Raw genomic sequence first — 25598 nt, forward strand, 5'->3', positions numbered from 1 at the left:
CAACAGGGAAATTGAGTAGTTACAACAAAGACTATTTGGTCCACAAAGCCTAAAACATTTACTATCTGGCCCTTTACAGAAAAAGTTTGCCAATCCCTGTTCTATAAGAAGGTACAAGTAAAGGTTTACAGTGCAAATGAAGGAGCAATTAATTCTGAAATAAGAGAAGCATAATCATTTCATGACCATGGTTACTGGAAAAAATGATCAGGAGGACTGATGACGGATCGATAAACGGGGACAGGAGGAAAACAAGAAAAAACTAAGTAAGCTTTAAAGCAATGCTGTCCAATAAAACTTTCTGCAGTGATGGAAATATTCTGTATCTGCACTGTCCAATACGGTAGCCTCTAGCTACACGTGGCTTTTGAGTACTTGAAATGTGACTATTTTGACTGAGAAACAAAATTTTAAAACTTGCTTACTTTTAATTAATCTAAACAGTCATACGTACCTAGGGGGTACTATACTAGACACTGCAGCTTTAGAGCCCTGGAAGCTAGAATGACAACAGTGTCACCTGAAACCTAAGCCAGGGTGCTCACTGAAGGGAACAACAACAGAAAAGCAACTGTCTGGTGTAGAAAATTTCAGCCACTGATGGGAAAGGCATGTATATGGATAATTACAATGGCAAGGGTGAACAGAGATTTGAAAACCATTGTACAATACTGATAGAAATTGGGCCAAATAATTACTCTCTCTAAGTTAGCAGATGTAAAAAAAGGGGGATGTAAAGCAATAGAAGCAAGAGCCAAACTTGAGATTTGAGAATTGCCATGCTAAACCAGGTAAATCAGAAGTACAACAACTAGAGATATGCAGGGAAACCACAAAAGCCTTTACTCAAAATCAGAAAGATGGTTTATACAGTCCTACATGTGAATGAGGAAGACTTTCAGAATAACTAGTGTTTAGTAAGGAAAGTTATAAAAATACGGGACTTGGATGCCAATAATAACTTTCTTTTCATTTGACTAAAACAAATGTCTAAAAATATAGGCCAAATTATCAATTTTCTAGATTTCTGTCAGATGGAAAGATGTTTATCTTTCATTACTTTGCCCAATTATGAATTAGTCCAGATATGTTTAGCTTCCACTGAAGATGACAAATATTTGTCTAGAAATAAGGTTTCTAGCATTATTAAGTTTTAAAGTCCTTCATTAGACACAATCCTTCCCTTTTCTGTTGAGATGCATTATACTTCATCTTTCCTCATCCAAACCACAAAGAAAATATTTCACAATCTTCTGAGAAAAAAAAAAAGTATTAGTTCATATACAAGGGATGAAAAGAAAATACTGTACAGGAAAATGCTGTAAGAAAAGAACATTCAGGGAACAAACTACCTTACTTCCCAGCAGCCAGCTGAGTTGTTTACTAAAAATCTGATGAAATCAGTTATTTAATTTCCAGGGTTTAGCAATAGTTTTGTTGTTGTTGTTATTTTAGTTTGGAGCTAACAAAACAACAATAAAAAACGAAAAAGCTTGCCTTATGATACACAGACACATAGTGATATTAAGTATCTGTTTTCAGATCAGTACTAGTGTAAAGAATACAAAATATTCCTTGGGCAACCTCTCTAAATCCGTGTATTTAGATACCGACATGATCTTTACTTTTCAAACAATTAGAACAGGAGACAATTTAAAGTTTCCCATTTATAATTTTATTTGAATCCATGACATTCACCATATGCTCCTGTTTATCATACTAATTTTTACTATCAAGAAAATTGAAATGGTGTGTAGGAACTTTAAGGCTATTATATGTATGAACTGAACTTCACTGTACCTCTGGTACCTGATCTGTAAAATAAGGATAACGCTATTTAGCTTAAAAGACATTATGAAAACAAAATGAAATATACTTAAGAACACCTAGACAGAGTATCTAATAATACTAGTCACCTAAATAGTTGCTCCTTTCTCACTTTCAATCATTTACGATCTCTACCACAGTCTCCCCAAAACAAGATTTAATTATAATGTAATATTAATAGAATTTCTGTTATTTAAAAAGAAAATATATAATATGTATGCCAAGCTCTAAAATTTAAAAAACACTTTACATCATCTCATTTCCTCCTCAAAGAAGCCAAAGAAGATAAGATAGCATAGGAATATCCCCATTTAACAAGGGAAGGAGAAATAGGTCCAAGGAGCTAGTATCATATAAAAAGCTAATGGCACTAACTCTGCTGTCAGAGAAACCTGCCAGGTTTGAATCCAAGCTTTGTCATAACTTCCTCATAACATTCAGGGAACAAAAAGAACAACTGGACATTAAAACTATGTCGAAAAATTAAAAACCCAAATAGAAGAGTTGAAATGTAAAGCTGAAGAAGTCTCCTAGAAGGAAGCATAATGACAAACATAAAGACCAACTGCCATCATGTCGAAGGGAGATCTTAGGATAACAGCAACACATCTAACATAGATGGCAAGTAAAGCAGACTGTAAGAAGGTAGCTCAAAAGACAGACATAATGAGGGCTGTCATCACCAAGATCCCATCAACTGTTAAACAATCTTTTAAACCTAAGGATAGAATGTCCAGGAAATATAAGGGGAAGGCAGAATAATTAATCATTTTGGTCCCGGAGAAGGCAAGAGGGGATGAGATACTATCCAAAGCTAAAGTGAAAAGATGATCTTTGGATAGAAGGAATAGCTGTACTAAGACTCCCTGGAGAAGTCATGCATACAGATGAAGGCAGGTAATGGAACAATAAGAGAGTTCTCTTTTGATGTCGTTATTTTCTCTGTGAATTAGGAGGAAAGACTACTTGCCAAGTGTGAAACAGAACAGGTAAATATGAGGTTTGAGGAGAAGGGAAAAGGTTGAAATAACTATTAAGAATAGTAGGAAAGTTAACCAGGGAAAAACAGTAGGATTACTGAGAAGTGTTGAAGGCCCATTTGAGACTGGTTCCACCATTAATTTATAATTGTATATCTGCTCTGTTGAAAGATTTTCTTCAGTTCTTGGCTACTTAGATGCAGATACAGAAAAAGACTTATCTGTGCTCATTCAGAGTTGGAATTTCACTTCATTTGCAAGAAGGCAAATATTAGAGTATAGACTAGAGTATTATTTAAATAATGAAATATGAAATCTAACCAAGATAAGGAAGACAATGAGAAAGGAAAATAATGCCAGGGAAATATTAAGAAAAAAAAGGATAGCTGTTATTATTACTACCCACAGTCAACAGTCCTCTAGTAGTAAGTGGTTTCATTATTCTAATTTGTTATCATTTCTATAAGTCTTTCTCTTCCACTAGACTGAGCTCTTAGAGGATAAGGACTGCTTCTATTCATCTTTGCCTCTTCCCAATGCCTAGCCCAGTAGCTACCACACTGTAAATAACAATTCAATGTGCATGATTACATCAATACATCAAATTCCCTGCTTCCAATCTACATAATTTTTAAAAGATTTTAACCAGGACATTTTCACTTTAACAACAGGACAAAAAATGGACATTTCCAAGAAAGGCATCTACGGGCCACTGTTAATTCAATGACAAACTTATTAAGTAGGTAATAGCATAATCAGTGGGAGTTTTCCTATAGTATAGACTATAGAATTAAGCATGAGGAAGAAAATTAGTTAATATACACAACATGAAAAATGATAATATATTTTTCTCATTATTAAGGGACAGGAGGAACTCCTGTTTCTATTTTGATCAATTCAGTACCCTACAATGTTTTAAGAAATGAATAATCTGAAGCACGATCTACCCAATGTTGACCAAAGACATGCACGAGGACTTTAAGCTCAAGGACATAGAATAATCTAAGAGTTGGCCAGGCTCATTAACTTCCTCTTTGTTTTTGGTGAAGGGCAGATCCTCCAAATAATAATGTACCTTCCCTAGTTCACTAAAGGCCATGAGGTTGTTTGTTTGTTTTTGCCCCCCCCAGACATATGAACCATTTTTAAGTGTACAATCCAATGGAATTAATTACATTCACAATGTTATACGACCATCACCACCATCTATTCCCAATTCTTTTTCATCAGCCCAAACAGAAACTCTGTACCCATTAAGAAATAACATCTCCTCTCCTCTTTCCTCTAACCCCTGGTACCACTAATCTACTTTCTGTCTCTATGCATTTGCCTAATCTAAATATTTCATATAAGAGGGATCATACAGTATTTGTCCTTGACCATAGGGTTCTAAGTAAGAGATCTTTTTAGGCTGTGGATTCCATTAAGAAACATAAGAAATTTGTTTTTGCTGTTGCTTAAGCTAATTAATATTCATTTTAAAGTATTTGAAGGGAAAAATATATAGTTATCAGTTTTGATCTAATGGTAGACAGTATAGAGGAAATTATACCTGAAGTGCAAGCTGTGCTAGAACTCGTCTTTAATAGACTAGTTGTTTCAAATTGTTTTAAACATATCTTTCCCTAGAAAAACCATGTTATAATGGAAGGCCAAGTCTCCAGTTGTTCCTTGTAAATCTGAAGCAGTACGTAACACCTCATAATATACTAAAACACCTAAACCTCTAGGTCCAACATTTTATGGAAAAATGTATGTAGAGTTCTCATCTGGGATGTCAAAACAATCCCTTGTCTCCCTAACCAGTCATGACAGGACAGAAGCTAGGAAAGGGGGACTTCAGACAGTGAACAAGGAGCAAAGTAAAAAATTTTACAACAGGATACTTCTTAGTTCAGTTTGATTCCCCACATTACCCCCTACCACTACTGTTTTGCCCTGAAAGTCTCAGAGATGTCCTGTCCTCTCTGACCAGAGTTTATCTCCACAGTAGAAAAGAGCACTCATTCCTGCTGCATTCCCGTTTTCAACACTTCTGATTCCTAAAGAAAACAATTCAACTAAGGCACTCTGTTTGATAGTCATCAAGAACAATACATTTGGGATGGATGGGTTGAAAACATAAGAGAGAGACAGAGCAATCAAATGTTTGGGGTCCTTGAGAAGAAAGGAGGTGATAAGATACAATCTATAGCAGAGTTTGTCTGCTGGCAACAAGGGGGAACCTGGCAGCAGGTTAAAAGGTTTTCTTCTTCTATCCCCCCTTTCCTTTATTTCTATACAGATTCTTAGTGAAAGTCAAAGATACATATAGTAGCACAAATAGGGAGAGACCAAGATCAAGTTTGGGTAATCTAATCTTTCTACATTTCAGAGTAATACCCAGAATAGAGATATCTTTATACAACTAGTAGACATTTTCTCTTTTTTCTCCCATAAACAACTGTTGCCGTTGGGTCAAAAGGCACCTCAAAATCATCAAATACTATTGCACTATTTTACCTATCAATTAAGAAATTTTTAAAATATAAGGTTAATGTAAAAATAGCCACATAATTATTATCAGACATGTTTGATGGCCAATATTCTGGTTAATAAAGAATTCAGGTTACTAGAGAAAGAAAATATAAAAATATAATCCAATTTTCAGAATATAAAGTGTTATGGATTGAATTGTGTCCTCCCCCAAAATACGTATTGTAAATACTAAACCCTATATCTATGGATATAATCCCATTTGGGAATAGGGGTTCCTTTGTTATGTGAATGAGGGTGTGTATTAAACCAATCACTTTTGAGATATAAAAAGAACAGTTTAGGCACAGAAGCAAGAAAGTACAAATAGGGAAAGACTGATGCCACATGGAGATAAACAAGGAACCGGGGAAGAGAAGTGAAAGAGATAAGAATTTTCCCCCAGAGTGGACAGAGAGAGCCTTTCCACAGAGCCCATGCTCTAAATTCAGCTTCTAGCCTCCTGAACTGTGAGAAAATAAATTTCTGTTCTTTAAAGTCATCTACTAGTTGTATTTCTGTTACAGTAGCATGAAGAAACTAAGATAAAAGGATACAAACAAAAAAAACCCAAATCTGTTGCCAAAAGGTCGATTCTGACTTATAGTTACCCTACAGCACAGAGAAGAACTGCCCCATAGGGTTTCCAAGGAGCGGATAGTAGATTTGAACTGCTGTCCTTTTGGTTAGCAGTCGAATGCTTAACCACTGCGCCACCAGGGCTCCTTAAGGATACAACCAAACAAAAATAAAACCATGCTGAAAATACCAGTCTTTCTCTGTTGATTCAGAAACTACCTGAAGATTTTGCCTAACTTCAGTACTCTGCTGTTACCAATGAACTGAGTCTCAGGAAAGATAGCTCAGAAGCAGTTTTTCAGTCTAAGAGTGATTGTTAATATCAATAACCACTGTATAGTAAATATCTGCTGCTGCTAGGGAATAATATAATCCTTTACTGTGATTTGGCTTAAAACGTTTTCTTACACTAAAAATTAATCACCTGAAACAGAGGTCACTCAAACAACATCAAGTATACTCCAATGAAATGCCACCATGACCTGGCTGCTACTCTTCCTACAGACTCAATCCCATATACCCAACAGCAACATCCAACTTGTAATTTTTTTTTTGAATGAAACAAAATCAGTACAGGTATTAAGGGTGTGTTACCTTCATAATGTTAACCAAATCTGTTTGATAATAGCGATCCTGATGTGCATTTGCTGCTGCTAATGTAAGAAGATAATCATTCCTCGCGTGGGTAGCTTTGGAATTACACTCAGATCGTCGGGCTTTTAACTAAAACATAGTAAAAGAAAAAAAATCAGTAAAAATTGATACTGCATTGCAAACATATACAGATACCCCATTCTCAGCTGGCAATTAACGGCTCTCCACCAAAAGTAAATGTTACCACGTGGGGGAAAACATTTGCACGCTTATAAAAATTATTCAACACTATTGCAGCATTAAACTGTGAATAGAACTGTTACATGTCCTAAGACTGTTTCCAATTTTTAAATTTACATTTAACAAACTTCTAAAGCTTTATAGAGAACTTCAAAATATTTTGTTCATTTTATTGATACGGGAAAATAAAGGTTCCCAAATTAAGTAAGTACCTTATTTTCAAAGACACGGTAAAAGTAGTTTTTTTAAAAAATCAACACTTCTAATGTGCCAGAAGAGTTGCATGCAAGTTGGAAGTGTGATAGCCAAAGCCAGGTCACTAAGCTTACTTATCTGTATGCCACCGAGTGAGGATCTCACAGAAACTCACTTGCACTCAGCCCAGAATATCTCCTCAGCGATGTAAGTCTGAATGAAATGGATTTCATACAGCTTTCTAAAGCCTGTGGACTAAGTCTTCTGGACTAAGAGTTAAAGACAACAGGCTACCAGTGCATGTAAGGTATAGAAACCTATCCCTGAAGCAATCTTGAGAAGCAAGGAGTGTCCGGAGTGCCGATACTTCGGTGAAAACCCTCATGAACTGGGAAGGGAAGTTTCTCCCTGAGTTAATGACTTTAAAATTCTTCCCTAAGGTAGAAATAATCTACTTGCACCTGCAAAAGACCCAATTTCTTACTTTATAGTCTAAGAAATTCTCGATTGTGAAAGTTTTCAAAAACTCACCTTTACACTTGCCTTCTGTAAACTGATTCTTGATTGAAAAAGACTAAGTTTAGATCTATAATAAAAATAGAAAAGCATGTTTAATAAAATTATCAAATTACATCATAATAAAATCACAAAATATTATAATTACTAAAAAAATTTTAATGACCGCTTTTTCCTTTTTTTTGGTAAGAAAATATTCTAAAGGAGAATTTAAAAAATTGAAAACAAGCCCGATGATTATTATAGGAATAATTTAATATTATAATGAAGCAGGAAAATTGGGGTTAATATTATAAAATATCGTGAATGACAAACATGTAATTTGACAAAGAAAACTTCAACATATATTGGTATCTCCTAATAAACAAGAGTCAATATAAATAACCTAAATAACCTACAGGTTATTCTCAGAATTACACAATTTCACACTTTAGTTTTTGCAAGGAAAACTGGAAAAATCCAGGAACCACCAACCGACAGTCTTTAATTCCATTACTTCTCCATTAAAAGTTTTTCTTGCTTAGGCTCCTATCTGTATGCCCCCCTCACTCTTAAGGGTATTCAGAACATAGTGAGAAAGTCCTTGGACTCTCTATCCTACATGATTTTGTTTTCTCCCAAGAATCTTCTCCCATTCTAGTATCCTTATCCCCCTTGATCCCTTTCAACTTTGGAGGGAAACCATAACCTAACAAAACGTGGTAAAAAAATGTTGGTTTTACCTAACAACTAGAAATAACAATAAGGAGCAAGTCAAGAGCCAAAATGCTAAGGAACAATCAATCCTCCCATGACTAGTGATTTTTGAAGCTGCAATGTTTGTCTTAACTGCAGTGTCATAGTGATTGAGATGGGAGAAATCAATGCATGTGCTGCAGGTATGCCATAATGCGAAGTAAAGTTGCAGACCACTTGGGATTGGAAGACTCAGCAGCCAGTCTCTGCTGAGCAAATGTAAGGAGGATAGCAAAAGAAAACGCTCATCTTTCAAAAAAAAAGAAAACATTCAAGGATGTACACGTATGCATTTCAACTATTTCTTTATTGTTAAAAATATTGGGTCGAAGATATCCTTGTTATTTTCTTCCTTGTCATATTCATATTTCATCGGTTTTTTTGTTTGTTTTTATTAAGCAGGTTTCTATTAATTTTTGATCTAAAAAAGCAAAGATCACAAATGTCAAGGGTTGAGAAAGCCTATTTAGGGTAAGAAAGAGTGTGGGGTATTCTCAGTTCTCCTTTTCCTATAGTGATTTTCCAAATAGGCTGAGTTGCACCTAGATTTTCCAATGTAAGGTTTTAAGTTTCTAGCTTCTGCTTCTTGTGCAGTACTAAGGTAAGTATTAGTAATAGATACAGTAAGACAGTTACTCCTCAAAGATTACAATCTGGAAAAAACAAGACATATACAAATAATGAACTATACTGGGGTCTCCTTTCCCCCAACTACCCCTCAAATGTTAATGCTTCTTATGGTAGTAAACGCTAACATTTAATCTCATTATAATATTTATATGACTTCATCCCTGTAACTATTGTTATTCAAATTTATGCACAAACTCTAATGACAAATATGAAGAAAGTGAAGATTTTTTTTTACCAATTTCTGCAGTCTGAAATCAAACATAAGTCAAGATGCACTGATAATTACTGGTGACTGGAACGTGAAAGTTGGAAACAAAGAAGGAAAAGTAGTCGGAAAATATGCCCTTGGTGATTGAAACTAGAGATCACATGGTAGAATTCTGCAAGACCAACGACCTTCTCACTGGAAATATCTTTTTTCAACAATGCAACGGTGACTATACACATGGATCTAATGAGATGGAACACGGCAATCAAATTGACTACATCTGTGGAAAAAGACGATGAGAAGCGCAATATCATCAGTCAGAACAAGGCCAGGGGCTGACTGTGGAACAGACCATCAACTGCTCATATGCAAGTTCATGTTGAAGCTAAGAAAATTAAAACAAGTCCACAAGAGCCAAAGTGCAACTTTGAGTATATCCCACCTGAATTTACAGACCATCTCAAAAATAGATTTGACCTATTGAACACTAATGACCCAAAACGAGTTGTGGGATGACATCAAGGACATCATACATGAAGAAAGCAACAGGTCATTAAAAAGACAGGGAAGAAAGAAAAGACCAAAATGAATGTCAGAAGAGACTCTGAAACTTGCTCTTGAACACACAGTAGTTAAAGGAACAGAAGAAACGATGACGTAAACGAGCTGAACAGAAGATTAAAGGGGCAGATCAAGAAGACAAAGTAAAGCATTATAATGAAATGTGCAAAGACCTGGAGTTAGAAAATCAAAAGGGAAGAACACACTTGGCATTTCTCAAGCTGAAAGAACTGAAGAAAAAAATTCAAACCTTGAGTTGCAATACTGAAGCATTCTATGGGCAAAATGTCCAATGATGCAGAAGCATCAAACGAAGATGGAAGGAATACACAGAATCACTGTACCAAAAACAACTGGGTGATGTTCAACCATTTCATGAGGTAGCATATGATCAAGAACCAATGGTACTGAAGGAAGAAGTCCAAGCTACACTGAAGACATTGGTGAAAAACAAGGCTCCAGGCAGAAACTGACGGAATACCAATTGTGATGTTTCAACAAACGAATGCAACACTAGAAGTACTCTGTTGTCTATGCCAAGAAATTTGGAAAACAGCTACCTGTCTTCCATATAAGAGGTTCATATACGTGCCCATTCCAAAGAAAGGTGATTCAACAGAATGTGAAATTATTGAACAATATCACACGCAAGTAAAATTTTGCTGAAGACTATTTAAAAAAGGTTGCCGCAGTACATTGACAGGGAACTGCCAGAAATTCAAGCTGGATTCAGAAGAGGATGGGGAACGAGCGATATCACTGTTGATGTCAGAGGAATCTTGGCTGAAAGCAGAGAATACCAGAACGATGTTTACTTGTGTTTTATTGACTATGCAAAGGCATTAGACTGTACGGATCATAACAAATTATGGATAACACTGAGAAGAATGGGAATTCCAGAATACTTGCGTTTATTCCGAACCTGTACGTGTATCAGGAGACAGTCATTCGAACAGAACAAGGGGATACTGCACGGTTTAAAATTAGGAAAGATGTGTGTTGGTTGTATCGTTCACCATACTTATTGAAACTATATGCTGAGCAAATAATCTGAGAAGCTGGACTATATGAAGAAGAATACGGCATCAGGATTGGAAGAGGACTCATTAACAACCTGCGATATGCAGATGACACAACCTTGCTTGCTGAAAGCGAAGAGGACTTGAAGCACTTACTGATGAAGATCAAAGCCTACAGCCTTCAATATGGATTACACCTCAGCATAAAGAAAACAACTGGACCAACAAGCAACATCATGATAAATGGAGAAAAGATTGAATTTGTCAAGGATTTCATTTTACTTGGATCCATAACCAATGCCCAGGGAAGCAGCAGCCAAGAAATCAAACAACATGTTTCACTGGGCAAATCTGCTATATAAGACCTCTTTAAAGTGTTAAAAACCAAAGCTGTCACTTTGAGGACTAAGGTGTGCCTGACCCAAGCCACAGTATTTTTAATTGCCTCATATGTGTATGAAAGGCGGACAATGAATAAGGAAGACCGAAGAAGAATTCATGCCTTTTAATTATGGTGTTGGTGAAGAATACTGAATATACCACGGACTTACAGAAGAACAAACAAATCTGTCTTGGAAAAAGTACAGCCAGAATGCTCCTTAGAAGCGAGGATGGCAAGACTTTATCTCACGTCCTTTGGAAATGTTATCAGGAGTTTCTTAGTTATCTAGAGATGCTATAACAGAAATATGACAAGACGATGGCTTTAACAAACAGAAGTTTATTCTTTCACAGTCTAGGAGGCTAGATGTCCAAATTCAGGGCGCCAGCTCCAGGGGAAGGCTTTCTCTATCTGTTGGCTCTGGGGGGAGGTCCTTGTCATCAATCTTCTCCTGGTCAAGGTGCTTCTCAGTGCAGGGACCCCAGGTCCAAAGGATGTGCTATGCTCCTGGTGCTTCTTTCTTGGTAGTATGAGGTCCCTGCGATGAGAAGCTCCTCGACCACAGGAAGACTGATGACAAGGAACCTTCCCCTAGAGCCGACACAGAAAGAAACACTTCTCCTGGAGCTGGTGCCCTGAATTCGGGCTTGTAGCCTCCTAAACTGTGAGAAAATAAACTTCTGCTTTTTAAAGCCATTCACTTGTGGTATTTCTGTTATAGCAACACCAGATAACTAAGATTGAATCTGGTACCAAGATACCTAAAATGTGGAAGCAGTTTTGAAACGTAAACGGATAAAGGCTGGAAGAGTGTTAAACTGCCAAACAGTACAAGCCTAGATTGCCTTGAAGAGACTGTTGGTGGAATTACAGATGTCAGACAATTCTGGTAAAGATTCAGAAGGAAATGAGGAAAGCTGTTACTGTAGAGTCAACGGCACCAGCAGAGGACTGGCAGCAGCTGAGCCAGGAGACCAGCATGAGACAGCACTGGAGCTGACCCACAGAGTGAGAGAGCTGAGTGCCTTTGCACAGGAGGCTTCCTGGTGGAGTGGTGTGCCTCCAGGCACTTATTGGTGGAGCTACAGAGCTTTGGAACACTTGCTCCAACAGGGCAGAAACAGGCCGTGAGGCCTGAGGGGCCGAGAGGCCAAGAAACCAGGAAGCAGAAGTTGAAGAGACAAGGAACACAGGAAGCAGAGCTGTCTCAGTCTCAAAGGGTGGAGTCGCCACTCAGATGAACTAGGAGAATGGGGACCTCATACCATCAAGAAGGCAGCACCTGGAGCAGAGTGTGTCCTTTGGACCCAGGGTCCCTAAGCAGAGATGCTCCTCGACCAGGGGAAGATTGATGACAAGGACCTTCCTCCAGAGCCAACAGAGAGAAAATCCATCCCCTGGAGCTGGTGCCCTGAATTTGGACTTCTAGCCTACTAGACTGTGATAGAATAAACTTGCTTTTTGAAGTCATCCACTTGTGATGTTTCTGTTATAGCAGCACTAGATAACTAAGACAAGGAGGGAACAACCCCTGAAAAAGGACATGATGCTTCTTAAATTAGAGGATCAGTGAAAAAGAGGAAGACCCTCAACTAGATGGATTGATACAGTGGCTGCAACAATGGGCTCAAACATAGCAATGACTGTGAGGATGGCATAGGACTGGACAGTGTTTTGTTCTGCTGTATAGAGAGTTGCTTTGAATTGGAACCGACTCAATGGTACCTAAGAACAAGAACAATTATCATCTGACAGACATCTGATCAACAAAGCAGGATCTTGAGACCCAATTCTTATCTTTGAGCCAAATATTTGACTCCCTGTGAAGCATATTCACCCCAATGTTCCACAGGCTCTTCACAATCTACATATTTAAAATGGAACTCACTGTCTCTTTCAAACCTATCTCTTTCTTTTATGGTCTCTCCCAATGCATACATCTCACCTTCTATGAAATCATCTATCATAACTTTATGGAGTCCAGTTTTCATTTCCCCTTCTTGATCTTCTCATCTCTACTTAGAAAAATCATAATCATTCTTCAAGACTGTCCAAATGTCACTTCTTCTGTTAAGTTTTCTGTTCATTAAACAAAATTAAGCTCTCCGTTTTCTCTCTGTTTTCTGTAACAGTGTTGTCACCTTACTACTGTAAATAAATTATAAGTTACTAGCTGAGTAATTTAAAGCACTCTTTGAATGAGAATATAAAGTCATTTTAAAACACATTTGTCTCTAATTCTAGGCTTTAAACTCCTTGAAGTCACAAAGCTTACCTTATTTATCTCTGTACCTACACTACTGGATATAAAGTAATTACTCAAAAAAAAAAAATTTGTTGAATGAATGAACATTTTAAAAAGGCATTTATTACTTTATTGTTGAGTTAACTTTTCAGTAAAGTTACACACTGAACTAAAATATCTAACCTGTTGTGCCCCCTTTTTAATTTGGGCCATTTTAGAGTTAGAATCAGCAGCTGTGAATTACAAAACCCAAACCCATCACTGTCAAGTCGATTCCAACTCATAGCAACCCTACAGGATAGAGTAGAACTACCCCATAGGGTTTCCAAGGTTGTAAATCTTTACGGAAGTTGACTGTTATGTCCTTCTCCCAAGGAGTGGCTGGTGGGTTTTAAGCGCCAACCTTTCATTTAGTAGCCGAGTGGTTAACCACTGAGCAGCCAGGGCTCAGCTGTGAATGAGACTCTTTCAGATCCACACTTTTTAGGGAGAGCCTACTACTGTCTCCATTTTCATACTGTGGGACCTGGTTAAATTAGGCATTTATATACTCTACAAATCCGTCAACTCCCTGCTCTAGAATCCCTGAGGTTTAAAAAACATGTACCTGAAAACCACCGTGACAGGATATTCCTAATGGAGATGTCCCAATATAAAAACTCAGGTCTTATTGGCAAGATGGGCTCAGTGACTCTATGAAAGTACAGATTTGTATTTGTACGCTCACAAAAATGAAACAATAAAGATAAAACTAAATTAGAAAAATATTAAATATGATTTCCAGTCACAGTGAGTATTCACTTACCATCCTTTGATGCTAAATAAACCTTCCAGGGGTCCTTGAGTTTTCACAAGATGCTTACCAAGTTGCTTAATACTTCTTGCATATAAAAATATATTAGAAAGACACTCCTCTCCTTGCCAGTCTATTTGTATAAGTGTTCAGAACCTTTCTGATTTCATGACTAGGAGTTCAGACTCTTAGATTTTGCATCAGTGCACTCACTTAACAGGAATCTCTACCTTCCTTCTCACAGATCCCTTCACAGTCCAGTTCTGTGAAAAGCAGGGATTCTGTCAACGCAAAAATCTTTATAGCTTGCTTTATATCTCTTTCTGTTAGCAACTGCCAGTTCTTTTTCCTAATAATTCTCAAAATAAAGGTCTTATAATTCACATACATTGAAAATGAAATTTATATAGTTGATAAAATATGCATACAAACTCCTAAAAAAGACCAGAACCACTGGATCGATAGAGACTAGAGGAACTTCTGAGAATATTGCCCTAAGATACCCTTTGAATTTGGAACTGAAGCCACTACTGGAGGTCACCTTTCAGCCAAATAACAGAATGCCTTATAAAATAAACAATATCACCTGTGAGTAATATGCTCCCTTAAACAATCAACTATATGAGACCAAATGGTCAGTCAACATTTACCCAAAAGCAAAGATGAGAAGGCAAGGAGGGGAAGGGAAGAGAGCTCAATGTAAACAGAACAAATAGAATGGAAATAATGAGAATGCTGACACATTGTAAATTTGCATAAAAACTGTTAAATGGAAACTTAATTTGCATGTAAACTTTCACCTAAAACACAATAAATTATTATTAAACAAACAAAAAAAAGAAAACCAATGACAAAGAGCAATCATACATTTTGGAGAAGATGCAGATTTCATGAAGTTGATGAAAAAATGTTGGAAAATTGTTCCAATCACAGGCAAAGATCCTGACAAATGAGGATCTGATAGACTACTTAACAACTAGAGCAGAGAAAATCAACAAACTCTTGACAGGATGTGCTCTTGAAAAAAACAATTATTTACATATCAGAAGATTATGATCTTTCTTTAAAAGCCAAATTAAGTGAAGAGTATCATAGTTTCACCCAAAAACAAAAATTATGCCAAAATTAATATTTATTATTTATTTATGCTAATAGCATATTTTTGCAACGTTAACTATGATCTAAAATTCATTTTCATAAAAAAAGGCATTAAAAATTACATATACTAGAATTTCACGTATGAGGTAAAAATTTCACTTGGTGGCAGGTTTTCTATACTGAGGTCAGTGCTCTTGTTTACTTGATGTCTCCATGGTCAATGGCATCCTGAGGATCGCAGTCATTTCCACTGATTTGGAATTTAGCATGAGTAAAATGAGATTCTGAAACCTTAATATTGACACTGTAGCAACTTTAGACTTTTGCTAAGCTTTCAACTCTGTAAATACAATACTCACATTATCGTCTTTCCCTTTCAAAATTCAGTTTAATGTGAAAAATCAAATATTCCCACTTTGTTATGTTAATTTAGATTAAAAAAAATTGTCAATATTAAAAAATGTGACCTAAAGTAAGTGAAATTTGTAGATCAAAGAAAACCAACATAACCTAGGAATGAGTATTATCTGTATTATCAGATAACAAAGTATCAGCAAAGATAGCACTTATTTGCGTAATCTTTTTTACAAACGCTAAAAGACCTACTTGGCCTCGATGTCAGCTTTCTCTCGTACTGCATGAGCCATCTGTTCAGTCTCAAAGTACTTCTTTTTGCCTTTAGCTAAATCTTTTACTGTCTCTTGTAATTCAGTCTGGATCTTTGTCAACTGGTCCACACACTGTAAAATACAAAGTGCAATTATTATGATTTTAGTTTTCAGGCTTATAGAAAATGAGTTTCTCCTACAGAGTACGGACTATGCCCTCACAATGGAAACCCAAGAGAAGAATCAGTATTTTAGTCTCCTTCAAACTACAAATTAAAATCCAGTGAACAGCTAGTACTCCCATCTCAAGTGCTGTATCGAATAGTGTCATAGTTTGCCTAACAATCCTGCTTTGAGAAATAACCCCCGACAGTGTTGCTGATGACTGACATTAAGGTAAGGCATAAGAAGAGCAACTGTGGAATGTTCTTCCTGTTGGAGAAAAACAAAAACCCGTTGCCGTCAAGTTGATTCCGACTCATTGCGACCCTTTGGGACACAGCAGAACTGCCCCATAGGGCTTCCAAGGAGCACCTGGGGGGATTCGAACTGCCAACCTTTTGGCTAGCAGCCGAACTCTTAACCATTACACCACCAGGATTTGCAACTGTTGGAGAGATGATGACAATAAAGACAAAAGCATAAAGCAAGCCTTCATTTCTTCATCAGCCTAATAAAGTCTCTCTATGTGTTTGGGAAACTGATGATGCAATAGGTACTGAAGAATTCATCCCTAGGAAAGGAGAGAAACCTGAGAAATCTGACTTGATAAGCCCAAAGTGAAGGAGAGAAACAGGAAAGTTGGGTACAACGTAACAATTATTACTCAAAATTACCCTCAGCCTGACTCCTTGGATACACTCTAGGAGAAAGGATGTATGTAATAACTCAAGGAACTGTTTTATAAATAAACTCTTATAATATATTGGTGCCAAAGTAATGCTGTTTTGGGACCACTCTGGGTGTCCAAAGGGAGGTCATTTTTCCACAGTTTGAGATAAATCAAGAATTCTCACAAACCTGAGGCCAGCTCAGGGAAAGCACCAGTAAAAACCTGCTGTGCCTGGAATGGCACTGACAGTGTTTGTTGGGGACTGGCAGATGCTCAGAAGAGGGGGACACACTGGTGAGGAACTATGGTGCAAGGCTGAACACTACTGCGTAGAGCAAGGCCATCAGAAGAGCAAGGATATAACACTTTGCCTACATAGGAGTAACTTAAGCTCTGGAATATGACTTATAACTTAGATGTATGACATATAGGCTAAAATCTCCCAGAAATTGGTAGGTGTTATTAAAGGGGTTACAGACAGTGGGAGATCTGGAAAGGTCCTATCTGGGCAGGTAAAAATAGAATAACTGTTCGCGTTCATTGAGCACCTAGTAAATATCAGGCTGTGAATAAAGCGTTTATTTAAAAAATAAAAATAAAAACCTTTCCCCTCTGCATGAAAACTGGACTTTTGCTTCACTTCCTAGGTCTGTGTTCCAAAGGAAACCTGATAAAGACACAATATCAATTGTCTTGCTAGGTAACATTGCTTATGAACCCTGATTGGTAAATTGCATTAGGATTGGGAGAAACTACAAATGACCTACAAATATCTGATGGAGAAGCCATGGCTTTGGACTTCTATAGTGTGGTGATTTCAGTATCTGGGCATGTCTCTTGCAAGGACCCTGGAAACTATCTGTGGAGGTGTAATAAGTTTTAGTCTCCTTTAGGGCTCGAGACTGCCCCTGCACATATCTCATTCCCTCACCCAGATCTGTCACCTAGAGAACCAAACAGAATAATTCCTGAATGGCTACGTGGACTGGTGCACACACTGAAAGGAGGGGTAATTTCACCAAAGCTGGATGCCGCCGTCGTGGCAAACTGTGATTCCTGTCCTATGTCTTTCTAAGCAAACCTCATGCCAAATGTGACCTGATAGTTATGTGAATGCAAATGTTTAGTTACACCTAAAAATACTTCCTGTGAGCACTGTACAGGCACTATGGTTAGTGCTTTCAGACATTATCACATTTAGTGCTTGAAACAACTTTGTGAGAAAGGTATTATTAGTAGCAGTCCCATTTTAAGATAAGGAAACTTACCCAAAGTCACTCAGCTAGGAAGTGATGATACCATTTACTATGTAACCCGTAATAGTGCATACCCCAGTTTTGTGATGACCATGTTTTTAAGGTTTCATAGAGATCTTTTATCTTAAAATAGTAAGCATTTTTTTAATTGACATATAATTCACATGCCATAAAATTCAGTTTTTAAAATGTACAATTCAGTGATTTTAGTATATTTAAGAGGACATACCATTCCAGAACATTTTCATCACCCCAAAAAGAAACTCCATACCTATTAGCAGTCACTCCTCATTTCCCCCTTATCCCAGCCCCCGGCAACTATTAATCTACTTTCTGTCTCTATGGATTTACCTATTTTAGACACTTCAAATATATGGAATCTTACAGTATGATTCCATTTGAACTTAGCATAATGTTTTCAAGGTTGATCTATGTTGTAACATGTATTAATATTTCATTTATTTTTATGTCTGAATAATATTTCATGGTATGGATGTACTAAAATAGTAAGCTTTTATCTAGCAGAAAAATCTTTATTTTCCCCTTAATTCTTAATCGTTCTTATCGTATACAAAGCTCTTGTTTAATAAATGATGACAACTGGGATGTTTAGAGAAGTGCTACACATCCCAATAATGCCACATGTCTAGATGTGAAGAGCTGAGAGAGTACTCCATGGCTACAATTAGATATTAAGAATCAAAACCTGGGATATGGTCTGAAAAATACAAGTGCGTCTAATGGGAAAATGGGATAGGCTATTTAAAAGAGTCAGGTATAAAGTATTTATTTTCAAAGTGTTCATCCAAACAATGGAGCGTGGCCTCAGGAAAAGTAATCAATATGATCTTTTGTTGAAGAGAAGCCCAAGAGTCCGGTAGTGATATATATGCACCGAAAGAGTCTGTTAATTTGAATATTTTGAAAGCAGGCATAGTCAGCCAAGGGTTTCCCTGGGGATTGCAAACCATCTGGATAAAGTCAGAATATCCACACAAAGTGAATCCCGTGGGTACCTGTGCATGTGCACACATGCATGCAGATATGCACACACACAGCCACCCACTCCTTATACCCCTACCTCCTGAAGAATGAGACATCTATCTCTCCTTATTCCTGGGTGACTAAACATCTTCTGGAGATTATTTGAGTCATTTTCACCTATAAAGGGCTGTTAATTAACCAAATTACTTTCTACATGTACTACAATACCAGATGTATTTTGTGATAATTCAAATCTTTGAAAAGTCTTCACAAAAATCTCACCAGAAAACTCTGGCTTTTTTTCCCTTTACACAAGTTTCTAGGACATTGTTTATCAAACAGTATTAGGAATCTCCTGTGTGCACAATGAAAAGATCTTCTGTGATCCTTTCTTCCCTAGCATTCAATAAATTCACAACCAAATGTTTTCCATCACCAAAGTGGACTGTTTCAAATCAGAGTAATTTGGGTTCTTCTTCAAAGGAACATGCTCTGCACATAGCAAAATACCAAAAATATTTATTAAAGAAAAGTCATCAAACTTAATTTGCAGAGGAAAAGATTATTTCGGATTCCCTTTCCAAAATTAAAAAAAAGTTTTGCTGTAGGAATTCATTTTTTCTGGGGTGGACAAAGTTACATACTTAAAAATGAAGTTTAATAATACTTATGAGAAGAAAAGTCTTGGTATGCTCTATATGCCCAGTTCTTTCCCAAGAGCTATCAGCATTGAGCAGACATAGAAATGAGTGTAGAATTTACATGGTGGATAGGAAATAATATAAAATAATGACAAACTTTGATATAATAACTCAAGATCCTAGTGAAGAAATTAAAAGTATGATCTCTGAATATGACAGATACTAGGGTAGATAGAATTACTAATCACTTGAAGACAGGAATAAAAACAAAAGTAACCTGGGCCAATAATACGTCAAAGTCCTGCAAACTACTAAGCTCTCTGACCCAACCCAGTAATTAGGCTCCTGGAAATTTATCCTAAAAAATAATTTGAAAGAATAAAGTTAAGTTTTAATGCATACTTAGTGATAATATCCAAAAACTATTACCTCAAAGTCCAACAAAAGAGATACGATTAAATAAAGCGATTAAATGGAAAATTTATTCAGCATTCAAAATAACAATCAGGAAGGCGGTATAGAAACAATTGATTAGGAAATGGAGAGAATGGGGAAAAGAGGATATCCCAAAACATGATCTACGTATTGGTTACAACTATAATAAGAATGAAGACAATAAAAGGAACAAGGAAATGAGGTAGTTTACTATGGTGAAGTAGTTATAGGGAATTCCCTGTAAACTTGTTTAAATATTAAACTTTTTAAAAGATTGTATAGAATTTGGAATTAGGAAGTAGTATATTCAAATTCCTGCTCTACTATTTACTACCTAGGTCTGTGAATCACAATTATTTCAAGGAAGGTAAACTTTAGTATAAATGGGGAAGATATGGACAAAAGCGCAGCTAAGTATAAGAATGGCAAAAGGCCTTAAGTTATTGTGGCTCTTGTTCTGACTTATAATGCAGAAAATGATTTGGAAAATGCTATGATGCAATATTCATAATCTCCACAATGGTCAGACCCTTCCTAATGGTGATGTATCTGGATTTCTCCCCAAGTACTATAAAAGAATATGGCCAAAAGAGAGAAAATTTTAAAAATATTATGAACTATAAAATGTTATGAAGGGAGATCTGTAAAAGTCAAATTCGGTTTTGATAATGACAGAGCAACTTGGCTCAGTTTCCTGTAGTACAAAATCTGTACATGTTAGATAAAATACATGTAAAAAAAAAAGAACTGTTTGAAGGCATTTAAGAACAATGCACACCGGACTTAAGGAGAATCATGTTATCCCCACTGTTAGTTCATGTTGTTCGTGTGAAGATGACCGTAACACCTGACACAGGGTATAGACCTGTGACACAGCCTAAGCCAATAAGCCTCAATTCTGGTATTTTTGTTGGAACTTTTGGGAAAATAGAAACTCTGGAATTCCTAAAGTTTAAAATCTGTAAATCTGGGACTTTGGGAGCCATCATATGTAGATAGTAGCTAAAGAATGAAGCCATGGGAAGAAAGACTGAACTCTAATTCATCATTTCAGCCCCTGGATCCACCCATGCCTGAAGTCTTGGAGTTTTCAGTTATACAAGCTAATTAATATATTCTCTTCTTGGCTTAAGCCAGTTTAAAGTGAATTTTAGTCACCTGTAACCTCAGAGTCCTAGCAAGTATGTTCCGTATGTTCTTAATGTTTAATAACTATTTAGACAGAACATAAACACAATTATGGGTAGCTCGAACAGTTTGCACTCAACTACTAACCTAAAGGTTGGCAGTCTGAACTCATTCAATGGCACTGTGAAAGAAAGCCCTGGTGATCTGCTTCTATAAAGATTTCAGTTGAGAAAACCCCATGGGGCAGTTCTACTCTGTTACACATGGGGTGGCCATGAGTCAAAATTGACCTGACAACAACAGGTTTGGTTTTTTTTTGCTGTTGTTGTTACAGTACGAAACAAGCTAATTCACAGATATAAACAAGATCCAAACCCGTTGCCACTGAGTCGATTCTGACTCATAGTGACCCTACAGGACAGAGTAGAACTGCCCCATAGGGTTTCCAAGGAACAGCTGGTGGATTTGAACTGTCGACCTTTGGCTTAGCAGCCGATTGCTTAACCACTGCGCCACCTGGGCTTCACAGATATAAGGCCTTGCCAAATCTCACCGTACAGTCTCTGCCCAGAGATGCTGGTTAAATTCAGGTCAGATTATTTCACCAATGGACGAGAAAAGCACCAGTGGTAGTTAAACTCTTTCAAAATACTCTGATCTTGACAAAGGTGAAAGTTTCTGGCAATTCAATTAGATCTGGTGAATGTACTGGTTATTTGAAATGCAGCATTTTCTTCCAGGTGGGAAGTTATGCTGTATTAATTCTCCACCTCATCTTCCACCTTCTCTTTGCATATACACACACACACACACACACACACACACACACATATCCCATAATTTATTTTCTTCCAACTCAAAATCATCAGTAGTCACATAGTTTATTAATTATGTCTGTTTTGAAAGAGATAATTTCTGGCAAAGATAAAACATATGCATCCTTATACAAGTGTTAAAACCAACTGATATTAGGTAAGTGCTCCATAAAATTTTATACACACACATATACGTTTTGATATACATATTGATTTCATGCTACTGAAATCATCTTCGGCAAACAAGGAAAAGAATAGTTTTTGTCAAAACAAGCTCTGCAAATCCAAATGACAATTAGAATCAAAACAGTAGTTGGCTTCTGAAATACTACTTCCTTAAATAATTACTTTAAGATTTTCTACAACATTAACACTTCATGAGAAAATTTTAATTACCAATTAAGCATTATGATAAACTCTATCTTTGTAACCCTATTTCCAAAAAGTCCATGAGTCAATCATCTACTTTCAACAGCAATTTTTTTCATAAAATTCATATTAAATAAACATTTTTTCTATGAATTTTGGTTTTCTGTATAATCAGAGAAAATACATCTATTTCAAAACTTTTACTCATTTGTAACCTATATAATTAAATTTCAGAGTACACTGATACCTTTCATAAGTGTACTACATTTGGTCAAAACTTGGCAATGTTCTTTAAATTATTATGCAAAAAACAGGAAAACAGAAAGTAAGCCAAGTTGAAACTAAGACATATTAATGTAAACCTTTTTTTCAAGAATTTCCAAGGAACCCCTGGTGGATCTGAACTGCCAACCTTTTCGTGATCAGCCATAGCACTTAACCACTATGCCACCAAGTTTTCCTTTCAAGACTTAGTGGGATTAAAAACATTGCAACTACTTTAATAAACACTAAACTATACCATATTGTGAAACTAAGTAGATCCATTTGCTTGAGTAAGGCTGAAAAAGTGATACTTCTAAGAAGTGTTTAGTGAGCATTCAGAATGTCCACAGATTCAAATTATACGCACCTTTAACATTTAATAAAATACAGTAGCTAGAGGGAACATGTTGAAATCAGAAAATCGTAGTAAAATGCCAACCAGAAACATTTGTGACCATTATAGAAAAGTTCAAAGTTTTAAATAAAATTTTACATAATTTGCAGATTATAAATATACCATTGATATATTAAAATGCATATAAGAAAAGGACAGAAATTGAAACAATACCCTCTTTAGCTGCTGTTCTTTTAAGCTTCTGACTGTCCTTGCAGGCTCAGAAATGAAGTTTTTATAGTTTTCACATATACTGATCCGAGACTGGGCTACCTGCATTGTTCCCTCGAGAAAAGATTTCCAAACAGGATACATGCTCCTAAATTCAAAGAGGGACAGAAAAGTATTAGGCAGGGAAAAAGAAAAAAAGCTAGCTAACCTTTTGCTCACGGGCTAGCACTGGCAAACAGAATGCATGTCTTCTTTATAACTGTAAATGTATTTCCACTGGCTTGTAGGTAATACTATTATAGCATACACAAGTATAAACACAGTGCATATATACTCTATTCCTCTATAGTCAGGTCATGGGGTGTTTGATTCATTAGATAGTCTTAATAATGGAGTAAAGTGATACAATCATTACAATTCTAGATAAAGCTAACACTATAAACATTAGTGAATAATTTCTCTCTGATAATTCAGACTTTCTAGGCCTTTCACTGTTTCAGGGTCATTATTATGAATATCAAGTATTATAACTTCATTAAGTATTATCTTAATTTTATAGATGAGGTAATTGAGGCTCAGAGAGATTAAGAGAATCACCCTAGATAACACAAGAATGTAGCAGTACTAGATACAGACCAAGGTCAGGTGCTTCTAAAGTATATTGACTTTCAAGTGTATCAAAACTGATGTGGTGGGAAAAAAATAAACATACCATGTACAGTTACACATGTGCTTGAGAAGTCTATTTCATCTGACAAAAGCAATCTATGGTATTGTTATTCTACATCTGTCTCTCTGTTGTAATAATGCTTCACCAGCATCACACTGAGGCTTGGAGTCATTCCAAGCAAACCTCATCACCTTTGCTTGATGAATGTGATCAGTAATCGCTGGATAAAGACAAAGAACTATTCATCCTTCGCTTTTTCTGGCCAACTTTTTTTTCAAACCTTCACTTCTACTTTGCTAAATGTCTTACCCATTTCTAGTATGTGCCTAGTAAACATATTTCATAACTTATAACAATGGGTGGTACTTAAAAAATGAGGTACTCACACTAAAATTTTGATAATTATAGAACTAAAAAAGAATGATGAACTATATTTTTCAACCAAGAAGTATTATGTATTAGCTGATAAAATCAATACACCAAATGAATCTGTTTAGATGGAAATATTAATTTATTCTAGCAGAGATATATCACCATCCTTTTGGAAAAAAGATTCAACACGTTGAGTCAGTAAAAACTGTCAGCATAAAAGCTCTGATGGGCTTAAGAACAGGAAAGTTAATGTCCTCAGTGGCCTTACTGCCTGACAACTGATGGATCTTAGGATATAAACATTTTCTCAGAAAATGCAAAGAGAAAGATTTAATACTATGCTTTGTAACGATTAATTTATAACTTAAAATATTTTTTAAAAATCAGTGATGACGAGAAAGAATCATCATCAACTGTGATAGGAAGGAAGGAAGAAAGAGAAGGAGGGAGGTATGGAAAAAGAGAGGGCTCATCCCTTCATCCATGCTCTTCCTTTAGTGTAGTAGTACCCTTTTACCCTTTGCCGCTTCACCTAGTTAACTGCTGTTCACTCTTCAAATTTCAGCTTAAATGTAACTTCCTTAGGGATGCCTTTCCTGATAACCACCAAGCCAACCCCAGACTCAGTCAAGTTCCTCTCTGTTATTTGCTTAAATGGCTCCTGCACTTTTTCTTCATAGGACTTATCAGTATTTTTTCCCAGAGTTTTTGATTGTAAATATTTTTATGCAATTTTTTAGTTAATGTCTGTACTCACTATAATGAAAATTCTAGGAAGGTAGGGGTATATGTCTTGCTTTCTACTGTATTTCTAGGGCCTAGTACATGGCCTAATATTTAGTGAGTTTCAATAAGTACGCATTGAATGAATAAATGAATGAATGGGTGAATGTATAAATTATGAGTGTACAATAAAAAGAAAAATCCTGTCATTATAAAGAGAGTTAAAAAATAAGAAGCCTTTAGAGATTAGCAGATCTACAGCAGACGAACATATCCTTAACAATAAGGTTCCATGAAAACCACAGAGTTACCAGTCAGAAGACCTGGGTTCAAGTTCTAGTTTAACCAATATAATCGTATGTGGCATACCTCACCATATACTGAAGCTTGGAGTTATTTCCTCAACTGACAAATGGGGAAATAATGAAAATACTTGGACCATGAAGCTTACAGGCTATTTTAATGATTAAATGAAATGATGTAAAAACTCTTAACACACAGATTCTTTTAAATGAATGAATAATAATAGTAGTAGAATTATAGTAGGAGTATTTCGTGTTGGGGGCAACGGTGTTCAGTGTTGGAATTCTTTTTTTTTTTAATTTTATTTTATTTATTGTACTTCAGGTGAAGGCTTACAGAACAAATAGTTTCTCATGAAACAGAAGTACACATGTTGTTTTATAACATTGGTTAACAACCCTACAACGTATCAACCCTCTAACTTCTCAACCTCTTTATTTTTTGGTGAAAATACACATAGCCAAAGATACACCATTTCAAAAATTTCTACATGCACAGTTCAGTGACATTGACTACG

At 36.2% G+C, this 25598-nt stretch overlaps 1 protein-coding gene across 3 annotated transcripts in view; it reads right to left on the reverse strand.

Annotated features, from left to right (window-relative positions):
* Positions 1-25598, reverse strand: part of FCHSD2 (FCH and double SH3 domains 2) — a 290391-nt gene that overhangs the window by 115783 nt on the left and 149010 nt on the right. For all 3 annotated transcript variants that reach the window (XM_004381944.2, XM_023736536.1, XM_023736537.1), the window contains 4 exons: positions 23017-23161; positions 15723-15856; positions 7461-7515; positions 6495-6623 (listed from right to left, as the gene is read on the reverse strand). In XM_004381944.2, coding sequence (XP_004382001.1) covers positions 6495-6623; positions 7461-7515; positions 15723-15856; positions 23017-23161 — 463 coding nt within the window. The remainder of the gene's footprint in view (positions 1-6494; positions 6624-7460; positions 7516-15722; positions 15857-23016; positions 23162-25598) is intronic.

Source organism: Trichechus manatus, unplaced genomic scaffold (assembly GCF_000243295.1).
Source record: "Trichechus manatus latirostris isolate Lorelei unplaced genomic scaffold, TriManLat1.0 scaffold00088, whole genome shotgun sequence".
NCBI classification, from domain to species: domain Eukaryota; kingdom Metazoa; phylum Chordata; class Mammalia; order Sirenia; family Trichechidae; genus Trichechus; species Trichechus manatus.